The 21,091-nt window shown below is 40.9% G+C and overlaps 1 protein-coding gene and 1 long non-coding RNA gene across 4 annotated transcripts; both read left to right on the forward strand.

Moving 5' to 3' along the window:
* Positions 1 to 219: 219 nt before the first annotated feature.
* On the forward strand, positions 220 to 18,508 carry LOC148426494 (SHC-transforming protein 1-like). 3 transcript variants are annotated; one of them, XM_088410503.1, is made up of 12 exons: positions 232 to 4,606; positions 4,959 to 5,029; positions 6,119 to 6,182; positions 8,925 to 9,044; positions 11,030 to 11,083; positions 11,466 to 11,517; positions 12,893 to 13,019; positions 13,102 to 13,249; positions 13,472 to 13,529; positions 13,654 to 13,767; positions 14,680 to 14,915; positions 15,928 to 18,508. In XM_088410503.1, exons 1-12 carry the CDS (start codon positions 4,013 to 4,015, stop codon positions 16,054 to 16,056), a joined length of 1,767 nt encoding a protein of 588 aa, XP_088266629.1. In that variant the 5' UTR covers positions 232 to 4,012; the 3' UTR covers positions 16,057 to 18,508. The 3 variants fall into 3 exon arrangements, with proteins under 3 accessions (XP_088266631.1, XP_088266629.1, XP_088266630.1); XM_088410505.1 differs by lacking the exon at positions 15,928 to 18,508 and having other exon boundaries at positions 220 to 4,606; positions 13,472 to 13,585; positions 14,680 to 14,829; XM_088410504.1 differs by lacking the exon at positions 11,030 to 11,083.
* Positions 18,509 to 20,147: 1,639 nt separating this feature from the next.
* Positions 20,148 to 21,009, forward strand: LOC148426495 (uncharacterized). The gene is made up of 2 exons (XR_015865130.1): positions 20,148 to 20,218; positions 20,899 to 21,009. It is a non-coding gene; the product is annotated as an uncharacterized LOC148426495 (long non-coding RNA).
* Positions 21,010 to 21,091: the final 82 nt, after the last annotated feature.

The raw sequence follows: 21,091 nt of genomic DNA on the forward strand, positions 1-21,091 counted from the left end.
TAAACTGAGGTTGCGGGAGCTGGGGGGAGGGGGAAGAAACAGGATGAGAGGAAAGGAGGGGTACTGTATGTGTGTTACAGAGCGAGAGAGAGTGATGCTGAGAGAGGGTAAGGGCATGAAAGGCAGCGTCACCCGCCCAGACGGGAGGGAGGGGGAGGACAGACGGAGTGGAAGTGAAGGGGGAGAAGAGGAGCACAATGAAGTAGTGGCATTGTCCGCCCTGGCAGCGCTGCCATTCCACCATCCGCCCCAAGTGAGTGAGTGAGAGGAGGGGAGAGAAGAAGAAGAGGAGAGGAGAGTCCACAGGGGAGGAAAGATGGAGACGTGTAGCCGATGGTGACTTTGTGAATGAATCCAGCGAAAACGTGGTTCAGCTGAGAGGTTTTTCTATCTTTTTAGGGAGTGGAAGGACTGAGCGGAAGGAGAGGACGGATGAGCGGCTAACATTTCTGTCATGTGAATATGGACCACTGCTTTTTAAACCAAATATGAAACTATTTGTACAGAAAACTGATTTGACTCACTTTAGTACTTTTTTATGTTGACCTTTTGATGTGCTAGTGTTATTGCTTCCGATCTTTGTCTTTGAACAGTCAGGTTGTTTTTATGCAAGTTTTCTAAATGTCAACCGTGTTTGTTTTACTCTTTTTCTTGCCAGACATGTCCTAGTTGGAGCCAGTCGCATGCCGCCAACATGTCATGTCAGCATTGATTGGCTTTTATAGCCGGCGCGACGCCGCTCCAACTTTGATCATTTCCTGAAAGCTATTGATCTTTCAAGGGGGAGTTTGATCCTCTTGTTAGGCGAGACAAAGAAATAATAACGCGGAGTGGTCAACATTATGCTTAGCTGTCCTTGTGAGATTCAACAGCGCTCTTTGTCTGACAACTCTTTTACTGCCGTTATCAGGACATACTCAGCAAACCTCCTCAACAGGCATCTCTTTTAATCGTCTGTTGCCATGGCAATGGGTTGCAGCTACAGACGGAGTAAAATGTAAAGTTTTTTTGTGTTTGTATGACTTGTTTCAAACTGGTGCTTCTCCATTCTGTATTTATACCCATTCGGTTGCAATGATGCAGTCTGTTTGAATTTGCGACCGTGTACAGTTTTTAGAAAAATCTGTCAAAACATTGACTGCCTTTTGTTTTCACGCTCTAGACGATCCCCGTCTGTGCTGCGCTCACTCGTCTAAGAGAATCAGGGTTGTTTCAGGTCACCTGTCTCCCCCCTCCCCATTCTGTGTTCACCCTATGGAGAGCCTCAGCCGCTTTCTTTGTCCTGAGCTCACCTTTAATCAACTGCAGCGACCCAAAATCGCCTTCGGACAAACTGATGTGTCGTTCGGAGGAACCGTGGGATCATTTAGATTAACAAACTCATTCCACGTGGACGTTTTGCTGTGCATGGCTGCCTAGCCTTGACACGGCTAATTACTCATTATTATAATGTTTGTGTCAGGTTCTGCTATTGTAAACTTGCAAGTGACTCAAGATTTCCCCTCATGTGTAGCGGGTTATCTCCTCTGACTTCACCTGTCCTTTTAACACTACTCTTTGAACAGTTCCATTGTGCTAGTTTAACTCTCACTGCCATCGACGGCTATCGCCGCCAAAGATACATTTTTACTGGCAAGGCAGTTAAAGAAGTAATTACAGGTTGAATCTTTTGTATTTTTTTTTTTTAAAGAACAATCCATTTTTAATTTGGGCTTGTCAGACTGTTTTATTTGGCCCGAATGCAGGGTGACTTTTCCAGCCATATTTCTTAAACAACTTCTGTCTCACACTGCTCGACCACGAGCGGATCCTCGACGGTGCTTCTAATCCACGACCAGATGGATGACTAGCGAGCCGCGCTAGACAACCCTTCTGTGGTGCTAGACTGGATGTGGGCGACTTTGTTGTGCGCCCACTGTAAAGCTGGTGCGTGGGACTTCAGCTGTGGTTTGAAGTGTCTTCTTTTTGTCTTTGTGTCACATCGATATTGGTGCCAAATCATGCAGGTGTTATCTCGGTCAGGTGTGTGCCGATCTCCCCAGAGGGAGTAAAGGTCAAGAGATTGCGACTTAGTTTAGTGCCTGAGCCACGCTGAGGCGGAGGTGTTGCCTGTTTGACTGTTTTCTTTGCGGAACTTCGGTTTGTGGGAAACTGTTAGTGTTAACAGACTGTTGTTTGCCTTTCAGGTTGGACTATGCAGATTATAAGGTGGTACAATACATCCGTACAATAGTCTACAGCTTGAAAAGCTTCATCTCTAGATAAATAAGGCCTACATTACTGCTCTTCTCTCAGGTAACTGACTACGATCTGGGCACCGGGCTTGACGTAAGGTTAGTGTGGCTATGCATAGAGGAGGTCGGCAGAGTTAGAGTTTAATTGTGTATTGCAAATCAGGTCTTATTACTATCACAACAAACCCGTTGGCCTTTATTAGCCAATGACCTGCATTCTGGAGTGTTACATCACCACCGTGCTACTGCAGTGATATGTCAGATATGTAACCACATTTCAAATGGTGCTCTGGAGGTGACCGATTTCAAACTACGACGGCCTCACCTGTTTTAGCCATATCAGGAACTTCAGTCAGGAACGGGCCCACGCTAGCCCAGTCTTAATTCCGTTTTCTTATTTCTCTGGTGTCTAAGTAGGTGGGCATGTCTAGTCCCTAGCCGTCCCTTCTGTCAAGGGGAGGGAGGCAAGAGCTGACGGTTAACACTTTTTTTTCTAAACAGGAGGCACTGTTAACGGGACAGCCTGGAGAACGGGCAAGCAGCCGCGGGAGGGGGCGAGGGGGAGATTATCTGGAAGAGGCGAGAGGAAGTGGTGGCGCGGGAGAGGGCGGAGGCGCTGGAGAGGCAGAGGCTGGCTGAGTACATCGTGTGGAGGAAGAGAGAGGACTTCCAGGAGAGGCGAGGAGAGAGGGAGAAGAGAGACAGGAGTGCCGAGAAAGGGAAGGAGGCAGTGCCAGAAGTCATCTGGAAGAAGAGGGAGGACGACAACACGGTTAGGGAGGCAGCCAGGGCCAGTCAGGGCGGACACCAAATCGTCTGGAGGAAGAAGGAGAGGGAATAGATATTAGTCGGCTTTAATAACAAGGGTGCTTCTGCCAAGAATTGGACACTAGCTATTTATTTGTAAGCTTGCTTTCTTTCCTTTAGCCGATTGACGTTGCAGGTGGTCAGGGCGGACGCCAAATCATTGGAGGAAGAAGGAGAGGCTGTACATGGTTTTAGTGAGTTTAAATAAGAAGAGTGCGTCTACCGGTAATTGGACACTCGCCAATTTTTGTAAATTTGCTTTCTCTTCTTTAGCTGTTTGAGGTTGCAGGTGTGTTGTAGGCTATTGACCAATTGAAAATGTGTTTGTGTCGTCTCCTTGTTAGTGCGCACGACCCCCTTGCGCTTCCCCTCGCTGGCTGCTAATAGGGTTTTTATTGGCTGGTGTCAAGCTGGACTGATCTGTCTCACATACATACGCACACACACACACACACACACACACACACACATATAGTATGCAAGGGGTATCGAGAGACAATCATTTGTGTTGATTTTCTTTGGTGCTGCTGACAGCTGGACTAAAAGACCATAAAGTTTGAAAAAAAAATCGTTGCCTGTTTGCTGGAGGAAGATGATTTTTATGGTCAGGAGCTGATTACACAATGAACTCTGATTTAAGAAGTGAACTGATGTCAACATGTCGCGCTCTGAGACGCTCCAAAGCAACTGTCTCCATTTGTATGCACCCATCATCTGGAATGCCACTCTTTTCCTAAAAGGCTTTTTGAACATTGCTTTGATTGTGGATGAAGCCATTTTTAAAACAGTCAGCTTTGGACTCTGGAGGACTGACAACCGGACAGAGGGATGCCCCTCCAAGTCCGAGGGAGACCGGCTGTGCATCCTTAAGAGAGAAACTCTGACTTCAGAAACAAAAAGACCTTGATACAAATCATTAGCGAGCCCGTGTGGACTTGTGCAGACATAAAAACTGAGATTGGAGAACCAGTATGGAGCTTGTCCCTAAAAGAAAGTACACCCACTTTCGAAGTGAATCACTCAGCTCGACTGATGAGACCAACTCCAATCCGTCGCCCTTTCCCCCTTCCAGTCCTGCCACCCCTCTCACGCCGTCTCCTGGCTTACCTTCCTCTCTGTCCTCCTCTTCCCTCACCCCCATCTTGCCCCCCTCTTCTCCCCGGCCACCCGAGAACAGCCCCACCACCCTCTGCTCCTTCTTCCCAAGGATGGGCTCCTTGCGACTGGGTGTCTCTGCCACTCTACTCCCTGGACTTAAGGCCTCCAGCAGGCCGTCGCAGCCCCGGGCACCTGCGGAATCCCCCGGGGACGATGGGAGCAGCTCCAGCTCCTCCCCTCCGCTACATCACCCACTCCCTCCTTTAACTGCTCCGTTTCCCCATCCCCGACCCCCCTTACAGGACATGAACCGGCTGGGAGGAGCGTCCAGGAGGGCACGGGTTGAAGGTGCTCAACTCGGAGGAGATGAGTGGACGCGGCATGGCTCCTTCGTCAACAAGCCCACCCGGGGTTGGCTGCACTCCGACAATGTGGTCAGCACCACCGGGGTCTCCTACTCCGTACGGGTATGTGAATGACATCCTAACCTGTCACCTTTGGCCTGCTTTACAGTAGCAGCTTATGGTGTTTCCATGCAGTTGCAGTCAAAAGTTTGGATGTGCCTACTCATTCAACCGGATGAGCAAGTGTGACGGAACATTTGACTGCCACTGTACATTGTAAATACTCTCCATACATTCCGCTTGGTTCACTTTCGCAGTCAATGGAGTTTAGAGCGAGGGATAAAAAGTCAACCAAATCGGGTAGTCAACTATTAAAATAGGTTGACAGGCTTTCAAATAGTTAAGTCAACAGGAAAAGCTTACATTCTTTCTCTAGTGCTCATGTTATGATGTTTACTTCCTATTTCCTGTTCAGTACATGGGTTGCGTGGAGGTGTTACAATCCATGCGAGCGCTGGACTTCAACACTAGAACTCAGGTCACAAGGTGAGCTCACACGCTGTTTGCTGGTTCAAGTGCTGCATTCCTCAGGTGTGGTTATATGGTCAAAATATGACTTGACCTTACAATTGTTTTGAATTTTCATCATTTAATCTTGTTAAATTCAGTTTTAATTCATTTGTAGTGCAAGCTTACTACTTTTCATTAATTAATATTCTTTTGAAAAAGTTTCATTTTAGCTGCTTTTATTGACTTTTTATTGGTTTTGTACTAATTTTAGTCTTTTTATTTGAGTGGCGAATGCAAAATTTTGAATAAATTCAATAAAGGTCATTTAGTAATATATAAAATATATTACTCCATATATATTACTCCATATAGTTCAGTGTTCATTTCTGAAATTAATTTATAAAGAATTCCCATAATTATAGCTTGTGTATATCAAAAATATGATGTAGTTTGAATTAGGTTGTCTCTTAAAATAGCATTTCAGTTTTCAACATGTTTCATTAGGAACTGCAAGGATTTATCAATTATTCGACTACTAATCAATTATCAAGTTCATCAAAAATATTTTTATAATCACCTCATTGTTTTGGAATCTACAGTAGTTTAACTTAATTTCCTTCTCTCAGATTTTCAAATTTTCTCAGATTTTGGAAAAATATTAAATGATTGAAATTAAAAAAACATTTTTATCCACCTCATTGATTATTCAGTAAATTAATTTATATTAAAGTAACTATTAACCACAGTCCTAATTTTGCTAAGAATATTTTTTTCAATTGTGTTTTTATTTTGGTATCGTTAATTACTTTGCTAGACACATTTCTGTGTTTGCTTCCTAGTCTGTCCTATTTCCCTGCTGTTGGATTCTGACTGTCTGTATTTGCATGATGTGCGTCTACATGTCTGCTGCTTTCTTGACCCCCTTTAAATTAGAATGTTGGGGCATTCCAGTGGTTTCCTTCTGGTTTCCGTCGCAATGTTTGTGTCTGTGGTGCGGGGCGAGTACACCTCACCAGCGACAATACCCTTTTAGTCTTTTGAACCACACAACACAACAAGCCAGTCCAGAAAGGTGTCAGCAGTAATGATATGCTCCACCATGTTTGCTTGCTGTAAATCTTTCAGGGAGGCCATCTCGGTGGTGTGCGAGGCTGTGCCGGGAGCCAAAGGAGCCCAACGAAGAAGAAAGGTACACAACGTACACGCTGTCTGTACACACACCCATACGGGACATTATTTATTTATAGCGCTTAAGTGGGCAGCAGTGGTAAAGGCCTTTCTGGATAAGAGCTAGATTTAGCTTGATTGTCCACTCTGTGGTCAGTCGGCTATTCAGTCGCACACTTTGTCTGGATCACACATGCGTCTGGATTTAGGTTGATTGCACACGACTGCGGCTAGTAGTATATATCAATTGCGCACTTTCATTACAAGAGTGGCTCGCCATTCGGAGTCATAGGTTATGCAGTGGGACCTCCAAAGTCCAACACAATGCGACTTTCAAGATAGTCCCATTGAATAAACCGAATTTATTAGGACCAGAAAAAAACTTGCTCTATCATAAAATATGTATTAGCGTTAACAACAGATAAAGTTGGCCACTATGTAATAAAACTAAAGCTCTCAAAATCAACTAATCAATGAACAAAAAGAGTGACAACTATTTTAAGAATCGTTTGGGGCCATGTTTTACATTGAAATTCTCTGTCAGCATTTTCAACAGTCAATTTTTTTTTTTTTTAGTCATGCATGAAAAATAAAAATTTTTTTGTTTAACATTTGCTTTTTTGTTTTTACATCAGAATACCATAACTGCAGGACTCTGTAAATGAGTTTGAGTACAACATCAATCCCTCTTGTTTGGTATTGTTCCGTAGTTGCTTTATTAATCACTAACTAATACCAACTCAACATGAATATTTGATTGATAAGCTGTAAAAGGGGAAAAATTGTTTTGTAGCACACTTTATATTACTTTTTCCGATTAATTGATGAGTGATCATTACAATAATCTGTTCAAATTTTAAAAATTCAAAAAAATTCGATAGTGACAGCCCTAAATGAAACAAGTAAAAACTAACTCAAATTCCCACTACTAGTATAGGCCCACAACTATCACTATAATAAAACATGTGTTACTTCCTTCATGTGTTACTTACTACAAGAGAGGAAACGGCTGGGGATAAAGAACAGAGGATGCCCATAATCGCCCCACTCATTGACTGATTTTGTTGACAGCGACTTGCCGGTCTTCACTTTGTGAGCACAGATAATTACAAATATAGTTTCGTATAATTGTACACAAACAGTTTAAATCAAATGTATTTACTCCATTAGGATTTCGCTTCCTACACAGCAACATTTTTTGTTGTGAAAGCTAATGCAATACGACACAGCATTTTTTATTGACCATTACATTGACACCCGCCACTCATGAAAAACTAGATACAAAACCTGACACACCTCATGACACATAGCTTTTGGTCATGCTCTGTGTGCGTGCCTTCACCCCCCCGGATTTTCTGACAGCTTACGTGAATTAACTTTTGTTTTACTTTTGAGGAATCTTTTTGTAAATTCGACCGTATGTAGCCCATGTCACGAGAACTAAAGATGAACTCAAACAGCCGGGCTGTGCTCAGTATGCTTGTAAAACTAAAAACAGACAGGTGGCTATATTCATTGGCCTTGTTCCATAGCGCTGTTGTTTACAAAGGAATGTTTTGCAAGTAGCACGGCATAGCCGGCACAATTATACAATATAGTTAACCTAAAAGCTCCCTCTAATTATTGTAATGTCTGGTTATTCTAGCCAGGCATGTGAGTGCTTCCCAAAATTCTTTTCAGGAACAGACTGGCACAATAGTGCTGGTGTTCTTTGTGTGAGTGCATGTGTGTGTGTGTGATGTTCTTGGCCCAGCCTTTTTGGATAGTCCTGTCTGCTCCTCATGAGCCGCAGTTGGCCTTGCCGAGCAGACAGATTTGCTTTCACAATTGCAGCTGTTCCCTCACACCCCCACCCCAGTCATGAGCACTTCCACACATGCCGAGACTCTTATCAAGGTCCTGATTTTTTTTTTTTTAAACCTCTTAACCAGGGGGTCACCAAATGGTGCCCGTGAGCAGCACATCATCCCAGAACCACATGAGTCACTCGCTGGCCTGTTCTCGAAATAGCTTATTGGTGATTGGACATTGTGGCTTTCTAGGAATGTTGAAGAAGGAATCGTTTGTTAGTGCAAGGGAAATGTAGAAATAAAGTGCTGCATATTTTTCTTGATAATGATAAATCATTAATGTGATCAGTGCCTTCGCATAGATTAATTACACTATTTAAAAGGAGCATATTTGTATTTTCAGTTTGTGTTTTTTTTTTTTAATAATCAGTGTTTAAAAAGGATGTTGACCAATACTCAACAGCAGTGGTTCTCAGCCTTTTTTCAGTACTTTGGCAAATTTTGTTGGTGTCTAAAAAATTAATAATTTTTATAGAAGATAGTGAATAATGATTAGTTATATCAACCCACTTTAACTGTTCAACCGACAAAAATAAATAAATAAATAAATAACTCATGCTCAACTCATTTAAAACAAATGGGGTTGGACAATTATTCGATGGAATCATTGATAGGATAATCAATTTGAAAAAGATTCAGTGGAGATATGTTTTGCAAAGGAGTCACTAACACATTTTAGCAATAATTAAGTTCATCTTCTAATTACTTTGTGTTCCATTTACCCTGCTCTTAATTTGAAAATAAACATATACTGTTTATCTCATGGTATTATTAAAATTTATGTTATATTTGCTGGTATCTGCCGAACCCCTGTAAATATCTCAGCTACCATCCACAGTACCTTCATGTACCCACATTTGAGAACTGTTGATCAACAGCTTGTTTGTTTATTTCCTGTTTCCTCTCTTTCACAGCCGTCCTCTCGCTGCCTCACATCTATTCTGGGCAAGAGCAACCTGCAGTTTGCTGGCATGACAATCAGCCTCACCATCTCCACCAGCAGCCTCAACCTGCTGGCATCTGACTGCAAACAGGTGGGACAGAATCTCTAGCTGGCAGTGACCACGACTGCACACATGGCAGTAATCCCATATTAAAGCAGTCGTATCAAAGACACTAAAAGAGCCAATATGTAACATTGTAGTGATAATATTCGAGTTCACACGTTTCACTCCAGCCTCCATCGAGTGGGTGTTGTGAGCGCAAAGGATAAACAGGGTTTTCATAACTTGAGAGATAGCATGCAAATTATAGCACAGTGGCAACATTTAACATCTTCAGGTCAAACTCTAGAGTGGAACGCCGACACGTGGGATGTAACGTGGGTGAGCTTCCTTAGTCAAGGGCTCTGTGCGTAAAATTAAAAAAATGAGCTCAAGACTGCTCATACAATGCACTAAAAGCTGAACACAGCAATGAAAGGGGAAGTCAAGCCCATAATTTACTTTGCAGTAATATGTTCTATGCAGCCCAACTAGTCTAAACTCTGCATCCTGATATCAGGGGTAGTCGTTTTGCCACTTGCTTTTGACTGAAAATGACATCACAGTTGCTCAGGGCCACCCTCTGCTCTCCTGTTTGCTGAGTTTGGTCATATGATGTTCGCTAGCAGGGCATTGAGTTTGCATTGTAGTTCAAAACATGTAAAGTGAACTAATTTGTCCCAAACTGTCATCATGGTGAAACATGAGTTAACTGTGTGGTACATTTATGATACTATATAAATGTAATAGTTAGGTTTAGGGTCAGGGATAAGGTTAATAGGGTTGGGGTTGGAGGTTAGGGTTTAGGGGTTAGGTAAGAGTAAAAGCACTCTGCAAAAAGGGTTAGGGTTAGGTCTGGGGTTTAGATGCTTAGGGTTAGAGGTTAGGCATAGGCTAAGAGTTAGAGGTTAGGGTTTAGGGGTTACAGTCAGGTGTAGGGATAGGGGGGTTAGGGTGTGTGGGTTAAGGTTAGGATTTTGGGTCTGAACCCTCCCCCTTGTAAAATAGGGTTAGAGTTAGAGGTTGGGGTAGGGGTTAGAATTATTGATAGATGTAGGTGTCCATGGGGAAACCACAGAATGCGTGGGCACATGAGATCAGCCTTTAGAGGATAGCTAAACAAAGCTTTTACGTGATTAAATATTGTTGATCTGAAGATATTATTATATACTTATTGGCAAAGGGTCAATAATGTATTGAGGGTAAGGGGGGTTAGGGTTGGAGGGTTAGAAATTAGTGTTAGGGGTTAGGATTTACGGTTTAGGGGTTACGGTTAGAGGATTAGGGTTAGAGGTTAGGTTAGCCGTTTGGGGTTTATGGTTAGGGTTAGAGTGTTAGGCTTAGGGTTAGAGGTTCGTACATTAGCTTCTGGCGTACTGTAATGTCAATTGTATTTTCGTCAGTTTTATTTCCCAGCCTGAAAAAAATGCATGTTCCCTTTTTCAGTTGTAACAAAATGTAATTCAAGCCTATTATGGGAAAAAGAATCAATGCAAGCAGAGGGTCTTACCTCATTTGCTGTGCAGGAAGCATTTGTGTGAATGCAAGGGAAGCACAGTGCCTCTTAATGTTTAATACATGTGCTTGTTGAAACAGTAATTATACTATAAGACTTATTTTTTTCCAAGTAGACTATTCTGACAGTTGTTCTACTGAATGACTATTTCCACTTCCATGAATTCCCATGAACACTGTGCAACTACTTTAATTATTCCTGTTTACAGATGAAGTGTTGGTAGATAGTGGTGCAGTATGTTCTTTTGAACACAAACAAGCAGGCATTTGCAGAATTAGCCTCTGGCCAAACATGGTCAAGTGTTAAAGTTGTTATTGATCGGTCCTGCACTTTTGTTGGAAACTGTTGAAACGATGTACCACACGTTGCCCTTAATAACTTATGGCCCTCACGTGACAGAAAAACAAAGCACTCCTGCCAGTACGGACTCCACATTTGTCTCATCATCCACACGCTCTCTGCTCCCGTCCTTCACTTCATCCATGTCTCCTCCTCCTCTTCCCTTTTTTCCCCTCCACAGATAATCGCCAATCATCACATGCAGTCCATCTCCTTTGCCTCTGGAGGAGACCCAGTGAGTCACCCGAGCCCCCTGTCTGAGCTCACATCTCTCTCTGGCCTTTTTTTTTCCTTTCTTCCTCCAACTGGCTTGCATATCCGTCCTTCCTGCTTCTTTCTGTCATCTTCTATTTCAACTATTGCCACTCACTCCACTGCTGCCTTGCCGGTCTCCTTCTCTTCCACGCTTGATCTTATTATGACTCCCGCTTATCTCTCTTTTAGCTAGCTCTGTGTTCTGTTGTCCTAACTCCTGTACAAATGGAAAAGGCTGCAACTTGGTCTTTATTCTTGTCAGCCTTTGTGTCAAAAACCTGCACTGTACTTCTTTTTCTTCCTATATTGATCCCCCACCTCCCCCTTGCCTTCCCCTAACCGTCTCGCACTTTCTCCCTCAGGACACGGCTGAGTACGTAGCATATGTGGCCAAAGACCCAGTCAACCAGAGAGGTGAGCAAAAGCAGTGACATTGCCATTCTATCACTTCAAGTCTTGTATCAGAATCACAGATATATTTCATCTGAGACATATGGGAAATTGACTTTTTAATTGTTCTTATACAGATAGGTGAGTCTCTGGGGCACCTTGCAACCCATTAATCAATTAAGAAATGGCTGGACATTAACAATAACTCATGGCAATTAAATTTAGTTGTTATATTATAATTAACTAGTTCATTCCCAAAGACATTTTCTTCTTCATTACTCTGATCTGTTTGATTACTTTAGCTTATTAAGTACTACAATTATCAATTCCTTTTGGTAATTACTTTCTGTTTCTTTTGTACTTAATTTATCTACTTTAGGACCAGGTATTTTTCTGACGTTACTTTAGCCAAACACTTGGAAAAACAAGAAGTACCTGGGATTAAATATCTGGACTCTTACAAAACATAAAAATATGTCAGTGGGTTTTAATGGGTTAATTTAATTTACTGCACCAAGTAAATACTGTAATATGAAACAGATGCTACAAATTATACTAGTCCAAATAAAGACATAATGCTTCCCCTCAAAACATTTGTGCAACATATAATATGTGGAACCAATAAATAACATCACTGATCGTCCGGCAAATTATGACATGACAGCTGATCGCTGATTCTGTATAAAATACAAAACATCGACCGATTACGATTAGGCCAATCAGATCGGCATAAAGTTGGATTTAACCTTTATGTGTCATGCATTGTAATTGAGTCACTATTGAACTCATTCATTGCCATTGATGGAAATTGAAATCAAAGATTCATTTTTCTGGTGTGGAATTGAATTTGTTAACATTTTAATTGTCATTGACCCCCATATAAGGCTAGAATCTATTTTAACTGGGCTGGCAATGATTGTTTAAAGGTTCAGTTATAGAGTAGGGAGGGGTAAAGAGTGACTTTTTTTGCATGACACTGGCTCACCCTCTAAGATTCATTAGGAAAGGTGTTCAGTCATTTTTGAGCCTTGGGGTGTTTTCACAAAAGAATGTCACATACGTAATATTAGTACAGTTGTTTGGAATATAGCCTGTATAATAAAAAATGAAGCAAGAATAGGCTCCTGGGGACCTACATTACATTGCTGAGTTTCTGTTGAGGGAGCTGGTCCTCGCATTGAACCTGATTTTTTCTGAGCATTGCTGGTTTTGAGGCACATAGGAATTTTACAGTATGTTCATGTTACTTTGACAAACCAAACATGTAGGGGAACACAACCTTCCACCTGTTTTATTCTGGTGAATTTGGCAAAGGCCTAGTTATGGGACCCACAGGTAGTCAGAGCCTTAGCGATGCATATCTCTTCTTTCTGGCATTTATCATCTTCCTGTCTTGCAGCATGCCACATTCTTGAATGCTCTGAGGGTTTAGCCCAAGAAGTCATCAGCACCATCGGGCAGGCCTTTGAACTGCGTTTCAAACAGTACTTAAAAAACCCGCCCAAATTAGTCACGCCTCATGACAGGTACTCACACATGGATCCGTTAGACGGACTACAGTTTAAATGGAATCTCAATTTGTGCGTTTTGCACCACTTTCTACATCAGAATGGCTCCGTTTGATGGCTCTGCATGGGAGGAAGAAGACGACGAGGCCGCCCTCCTGCCTGACGTCCCATACTATAATAACTTTCCCGGTAAACAGCCTCCCCCTGGTGGTTTAGTTGACATGAGACCACGTCCAGGAGCCACGCTGGTGAGACAACCAAGAGTTATGTGTGCATGTATTGCTCTCGTATAAAACACAGATGCTGGCGGTTCTGCGTTTAAGAGATAAGAGCGAAATCAATTGTAAGGCAAGCGTAGCAGGGACTCTGTTTATTATCAGCAATTGACTGCTTAATCTGCTTAACTGACCAAAGGCGAACATAGAATTCTACATGTGTATAAATCATTTCTGATGTGTATGTTTTTGCAGCCTTATGGCCAGCCTGGTCAGAATGACATTCACAAGCAGCCTCTGCCGCCTCTGCCAGGTGAGCTCCGTTTGCCCTCCAGGCAGCAGATGGGATGCGGCAAGGTTATCATTCAGGTGCAGAATGAAGCGCCAAAGATTAAATATGCATATCGTGACATAAATTTCGTGCTTGCTTTGAGTAGGTGCCAAGGAAGGAGGACGAGAGATCTTTGATGACCCTTCTTACGTCAATGTGGATAAGCCCCGCCCACCAGTCGCCGCAAATGGGAACAATCACAGAGATGCTTTTGACATGAGTGAGTTACTATGACTCGAACCAGAGCACTTGTGTGAATCCCCTTAGTAAAGTGGATATGTTTTTAAATAAGATTAACGTGTAACTATACTATTGGTCACCGGTTTGCAAATGGGAATTAGATGAATGATAAATTAGGTTCGGATGCACATCTCACATATTCTGCTCTACCATAACAGTGTATGTAGCACTCATTTTTTTCCTCATTTGTGTTTGCATGTTCTTCCCATACTTGCGTAGGATTTTTTTTTCCCCGGCCCAGCTGCCTCCTACATTCCAATAACAAATTGACCTTGAGTGTGAATAATAGTTGTTTGCCCACACGTGCCCTGCAATTGGCTGGCAAGTCCAAAGCAGTCTAAGGTGTATCATGCTTAAGGGGATCTGCTCTAGAACAGCTACAACCCTAATGATTATAAGTAGCTTTTGTTATTTATACATTATTCTTATACGGTATTAACATTCACACTTTACTGCCTACTTAATTTCCTTTTTGTTTATTTTCACCCTGAAGCCTCCATTAACTACTGCCAACTTCTTTTTAGTATGTACCTAGAGTATTAAATAAGTATGGACAAACATGTGTAGTGCATGAACTGGCAGCTGTAGTTACATTTTTACCTTGAGGAAATAAAAGTGGTTAATCAATAACCCGTGCAATAAGAACCAGTATTCCTGCACGTGTGTGTGCATGTTATTGGTAGGCCTGCAGGAAGATGAAAGTATCAAGGGGCCTTTGTCTCTTACAATCCATTTTATGTAATATCTCTGGCTTTCAGCCTAAGCTTTTCACATTAGACACCATCTAATGTTTTGTACATGAGTCCAAAAAATACATAAAAACATAATAAATAAATCAATACATCTTGTCCCTGTAATACAAGTATAACTCCATCTGTCTGTCTTTTTAAAGAGCCCTTTGATGATGCCCTAGGGGGCTCCATGACGGCAGCGCCCCCTCTAGTAGAGCAGCTACAGTGCGAGACCTGGTTCCATGGCAGCTTAAGTCGCAGGGAGGCAGAGAGGCTGCTGGACCGTGACGGAGACTTTCTGGTGCGCGAATCAGGAACCACACCAGGGCAGTATGTGCTCACGGGGCAGCAGGGCGGGCAGCCCAAACACCTGCTACTCGTCGACCCGGAAGGAGTGGTGAGTTGCATACATTTCTGTGGGAAAGTAGACCAAGTCGGGTGTGTCACCTGAGCTTTAAAGAACTGATTGTATATGGAACTTTCTTGTAGATGTACATAGTGTTGCAGTTAATCCAGTTCGTAAATAACTCCACTCTGAAGTTTACTCATGAAAGAATGTTCAAGCATTGTCTGTGAGTGGCTTTAGGGACACTTACATGTGTAATGTCTACCCTAACATTATGTGTTTGCAAACTACTGTAAATGTTAGTTAGTGTTTGTTGACCTTAAATGGTAATCACTACAACGCTAATGCTAAACGTAATTGCAAACCGGTTAGCATGGGCACATTTAGTTGGTGTCTAGAAATTCATTTGCTGAGAAGATAATACATGATGAGTAATTATATCCACTCTATACAACTCACATTCAACTTTGGTAGATTATTAAAAAAAAAAAGAAGAAAAGAAAAACAACACCCATTCAAATTACTTAAAGAAGGTGGTGGGTATCTGATTATTGATGCATTCATCAATAGGATAATTGATTTTTTTTTTTTTTTTAATTATACAATGATAGCATCACTGGAATGCTCTCTTTTGAGGTTTCAAAGAAAGTGTTACTTGTCAGGCTTAAAGTCAAACCTTATGATGCTCATTACCCTGAGGCCTAAGTTGTGCTGTGCGTTGGAGCAGTGTATTGGCAATAAAGATAATTGCAGTAAACTGGCACTGAACTGCTGTTGGGCCCAATAACTTTTTGCCAGGTGGAGGCTTTGCAACACCTGGCAAGCCACTGCCAATGATCCCTGTGGGAAAAAAATGTATAAAAATGTTAGTATCTGGGATTCAATGTCTAGACTCCTAAAATAAAAAAAAACGCAAAAATAGGTCTTAAGATTTGAATGGGTCAATGTACACATTCTGTGTTTTGATGTCATTTCCAGCCAGAACACAACATGAGAAAATCACTCTAAAATATGCAAGGGTATGATGTATTTATATTTCCTAACATATGTTTTGTGTTCACAGGTTCGTACGAAAGACCATCGGTTTGAAAGCGTGAGTCACCTGATCAGCTACCACATGGACAACAGACTCCCCATCGTGTCGGCGGGAAGTGAAGTGTGTCTGCAACAGCCGGTGGAGCGCAGAGCCTGAAGAGGGAAAAAAAAACATAAGTGGCTCTACCAAATGCAACCACAGGAATACAACAACACCAAAAAAGAAAAAAAAATGTGTGGAGTCTCCAACATGCTGCTGTTGTAAACCAAACTGTGAACTGCAGTCCCGATTATTAAGCAAGCAACCCTGAAGCACTGCTGCGTCGTCTCCACAGCTTACTGTGAAGCAGAGAGAAAAGTCCACAAAACCTAATGCAATTTCAAAAGAAGACAACCATGGAAAAAAGGTCTTAATTTGTAATAATCCAAAAGGAAAAGAACAAAAAGTGGAAAAAACAGCAGCATGAATAGAACCTGAGCTTGCATGCTTTCATTGTGATTTCCATCCTTGGACTTGTTGCCGGGCAGAAAATGAGCTTTTAATTTTTTTTTTTTTTTTTTTTTAAATATACATAGACTCACCTTCAAGAGCAGCCTTGAAGACCCTTACCACTCCCCCTCCCCCCCTTAAGGACTGTTGAACTTGTGATGATGGGGAAAATAGCATGTATGCAAAACTGGGACTGCTATGCCAATGATCATCTTCATCATTTTTTGTTTTTGGATGTTTTTTTTAATATGTTTTCTTTCATGACATCCTGGACTTCATAGGAGTCAATAAACACGCTCATCATGCCAAAGAACCACAGAGGATGTGCACCGGGAGACTAATTAACATCAGTGCAATGCATATATGAAAATTACAATTTTGTATAGTGTACTTGAATGCATCACCAGTGGGAAATGCAACAATTTAACCAACCATAAAACAGTAAAAAATGGAGATGCTTTTCAGTGACTAGATACTAATATACAGTGGAACCTCCAAAGATATGGATGCCTTATATGGGTGACAATAGAAACTAGTAACTGTCCAGGTGATATTTCAAGCTTGAAAAGAAGTTAAAAACGTTCAAACTTAGATCGGCTCCAATCTTCCTGGGTGGAGTTTGCAAGTTGTAGTTGATTTGAATGAATGGGGTGGGAGTGTTAATTCACAGGCACTGGCAGAATTATTAATGGTTGATTTTTTTTTCTTCAAATATTGTAGTTTGAACATCACTGTTATCACATCTGCATGTTCTCCCTATATGGTGTATTGATATTTTTTTTCAGGCTGCTCGGGCTTCCTCTCACATGTCAGTAACATGTATGTTAATTTCATTTAAGACTATAAATTGACCATAGGTTATTAAAGTGAGGTGTTTGTTGCATGGAAAGCTTTACAGGAAATTGCTGGATGTACAGTAAGAAAATTGTGGAAATGCCCCGAATCCTTTTTATTTTCATCAATATAACGAATAATTACTAATTAAATTATTGAATAAACGAAATAACTACATACTTCAAAGTATGTGCTTTTTGCCTAAATAGCAGCCTATCAAATTTTGTTATGTTTTCAGTCAAGACTTTTGATATGGATGATTCTTTATTAACTGGAATGACGTTGAATTAATCCATTGCTATGGGTCGATTCTGGGGTGGTGACCCAGGTAAAAAAAAAAAAATGCAAAAATGCCAATTGAACTCGACTTTTGGGATATTGGAGGTTCCATTGTATGTCTGAATTGACAATCTGCAGTCTATTGTAGAATGTAAAGAAAATGTGACGTATTTCCCATTGCTGCGCTTGTCACACAGACTGGATGCATACTCGTGGGTATGTTTGATTCCTCGAAACCGAAGGAACTAGAAAGCCAAATGTCACTCCTCGGTGCGCAGTTGTCGTCGTTACAGGTTCATGTTCTAGTTGTTTTGCAATCGCTTTGTGCCTTGTTTCTTCAATGCAGTCTCTTGAGTGCAGTCACCTTATGTACTTAATTCACAAAAGCTCTCAGTTAAAACAGACTGCAAAAAAAAAAAAAGACACGTCAGTAAACAAGCTGATCCAGTGATGGCAATCGCCTCTGATGCACGCTTTGAGCTTGTACAGTCACAGATACTTGATGTCACCTGTTGTTTTTGGGGGGTGGGGGGTTTCCTGAGCATCTGTAAATAACCTTGACTATAGTGCGAACTTGATGAGTAGCTCACAGGGAGCTTTAGATGGAAGGGAGGGGAAGAACATGTTGACATATGAGAAGGGATTTTTTTTTTTTTTTTTGGTCATACGGTAGCTCCAAGTGTACCTGCCTGGACGCACACATGCACTGCTTTAGGTCCTGGCTGCAAAAGTAGACCCGCAACATTCGTTAAGTGGTCTTGTTTTCATCACAGCTGCCTTTGTCGCATGATTACAAAGTCAATTGATACATTTGGTAGGGTGTTTTCTTTTTTTTGTGGTGGTGACAATGTGACTTGATTTTGTGTCTTGGAAAAAAAAAAAAAATCCAAAGGTTCCTTCTTCTATATGTGTTTTTGTTTAAATACATGTTTATAGGGAAAATATGTGTTTACACCTGTAACTGAAAGTTTAGATTGCATATATAAATAAATGCATATATAATTCAGTTTGTTTGGGCTTTTGGATTCCTATGTATAAGAGATTTTAGTAAGATGCCATTTGAACAAGGCCATTTTTAATTAAAATATTAAAAAGCATCTTTAGTCATTTGCTTACTTGTGTGTTTCAAGGCAAAATGTGCCAAAAGATCCAAATTTCGTCATATGTGCGTTTTTTTTACCACAATGTTGCCTTTTTATGAATCTTTGAAGAACTTTATTGGAAGCATACCCCAATTGTCCATTTTTAACCAAAGCGACATAGAAACAATTTTCATTTTTGTAATGGAAGTATTTGTATAACATTTTATTGTTCATTGACCACTTGATTTTATTTTTAACAAAGACCCTTTCGCCTAACTTACATGAGAACTCTCTCTGTGTAGCTAGAATGACGACCTTGACAGATAAGAGTCCAACACTGACACATTGTACGCCATTATTTTTGCCTCCCATCTCGTTTTAATTCTACGCTGGGGCTACTTTTCATCTTGTAGGCGTTCACGCCCGTGTGAGGGAATAAGATTCTTCACTTTTACTTGTCCCTGCACACTCTTTAGCAGACCACAAAGCTGTTCTGTTAAACTTGTGTCTTTGAAGCTATAAATGAAAGAAGCCCAAAAGAACAATTTATTTTTTCCAGACTATTTTACTAATCTCATCAAAAATCCTAAAAACTTCACAACAATTTCTTATGTTAAAACAACTATATTAACAATTGGCGCAGTTTGTAAATGTGCATTTTCCTTAAGCGACTCATGCGATTTTCTATCAACAGCAATTGGGCACAGATTTAGGCTGCATTCGATAAAGGTGAGACGTCTGAATTTTACGACTTTTGATTCAGTTATTTGGAATAACTTCCCATCAAACAACGTGATGCGTACTGACTGCTTGATGATATGACGGTATGCATGAAGCTAGGCAGTGAAGTATATGAAATTATTTGATGACAAGCTATTTTATTTATATAAATAAAGGAAGTTATGAAGGAAGGTGAGCTAGCAATCTAACCATCCGCCCTGTGAGACGGATTAAAACAAAATTTGATGCTTAATTAAAGAGGTGTGATGGATGGATGGATGGATGGGTGATCCGGTCAGTGCCACTGTAGCCTATATGAAGAGACAAAGCCCAAGCTGCTAGAACGCGTCGTCAATGGCATGTCACACTGTCCTCAACAAAGCCTTGTATGTGATTGTGATGTACTGGAACTCACCTCTTTGTGAGGAGCTTTTATCAGTGCGGTGCTGATTCAGGGGGACTGGCAGTGGACAAGGAGTGACGGCGTGGAAGGATATACAGTAAACAAGCTGAAGAGTCGAGAAGGAAGCGCCGGGAAGGAAGCCCATCAGCACTTGCATGAGTCCAATCCTGCCCCACCTATCAGAGCTCACCTCCCATTTCATCCACTCCTTGACCCCTTTCCTCTCCGGAGCGATGCACCCTCAGCGTCCTCTCCCCCAGGCCGTGCCCGCTTCTTCATCATCGTCCTCCTCGCTGGGACAGCAGCTACGAGACATGGCAATGGGTCTCGGCCGAGGAAAGAACCTACTTGGCGGGAATGCGGCCTACGGCTTTGTGCAGTCGCTAAAGGAATGTCTCTACTTCTTGCTGTGTTGCTGGTGCATCAAGGAAATACTGGATTAGGAAAAACAAATGATGGAGTCAGGGGTGTATTTTGAGTTATTTTGTCTTAAATGATGCTTGGAAAAAAGGTAAGTATGACAAACCATGACTGAATCTCTGTTTAGTAAATCATTTACTTGTGGCTGCATGACCGTGGACTGTGGAAGTTCTATATTTATTATGGTTAAATAAAAAAAAAATACTAATTTGAATAAAAAAAATCGAATTTAAATTTTCTATTTTTGATGATAAATGAGTAAAACTGAAATGTAAGTAAAATTACCACATTAATTGGAATAACTGCAATTTAATATTCAGATAAGTAAAAAAGCCGTAACTGACAAAAATATGTTGCACTGTATTAAAAAAAATACAAGTACAAATAACATACAATACAAATAATATACAAATAATATAAACAACTTTTACATTGTAAACATTTTCCTTGATGTTTATTTATTTGATTTTAAAAACTTATTGATAATAAAAATCTAATTGTCATAAAATGGATATAAAGTAAACACATTTTTAAGACAGAAGTAGCATTTTAGACATTCCATAACATTTTAATATGTTTATTGTATTATAATTATAGAATCAAATTCTATAACTGTTTAATGTTTTTTTTTATAACCCTATTCATTATAATGTTGTGTCCTTGTTTTCCCTTGTTTATTAATGGCAAAAATTACACGAATTACATTTATTTGAATTCCAATATATTTGATAAACCCATTAATTGCAATGTGTTGTTTCCCTTTGATTATAGGATGCCAGTTTCTTCCTGGAAACATTTGCAAGTTTGATGATGTGGAGCTCATGATCGTGATTGCACCTGGACACACTGTAGTGTCATAATAAACGACTTCATTCAATAGAATCAATTTATTTTTATTTTTGCATTGTTGTTTTTCAGTAGATTGATATTCGAGACTATCGTGGAGCGATCTTGAGTGACTTGC

This window comes from Hippichthys cyanospilos, chromosome 3, assembly GCF_059441005.1.
Source record: "Hippichthys cyanospilos isolate Australia breed blue-spotted pipefish chromosome 3, RoL_Hcya_1.0, whole genome shotgun sequence".
NCBI lineage: Eukaryota > Metazoa > Chordata > Actinopteri > Syngnathiformes > Syngnathidae > Hippichthys > Hippichthys cyanospilos.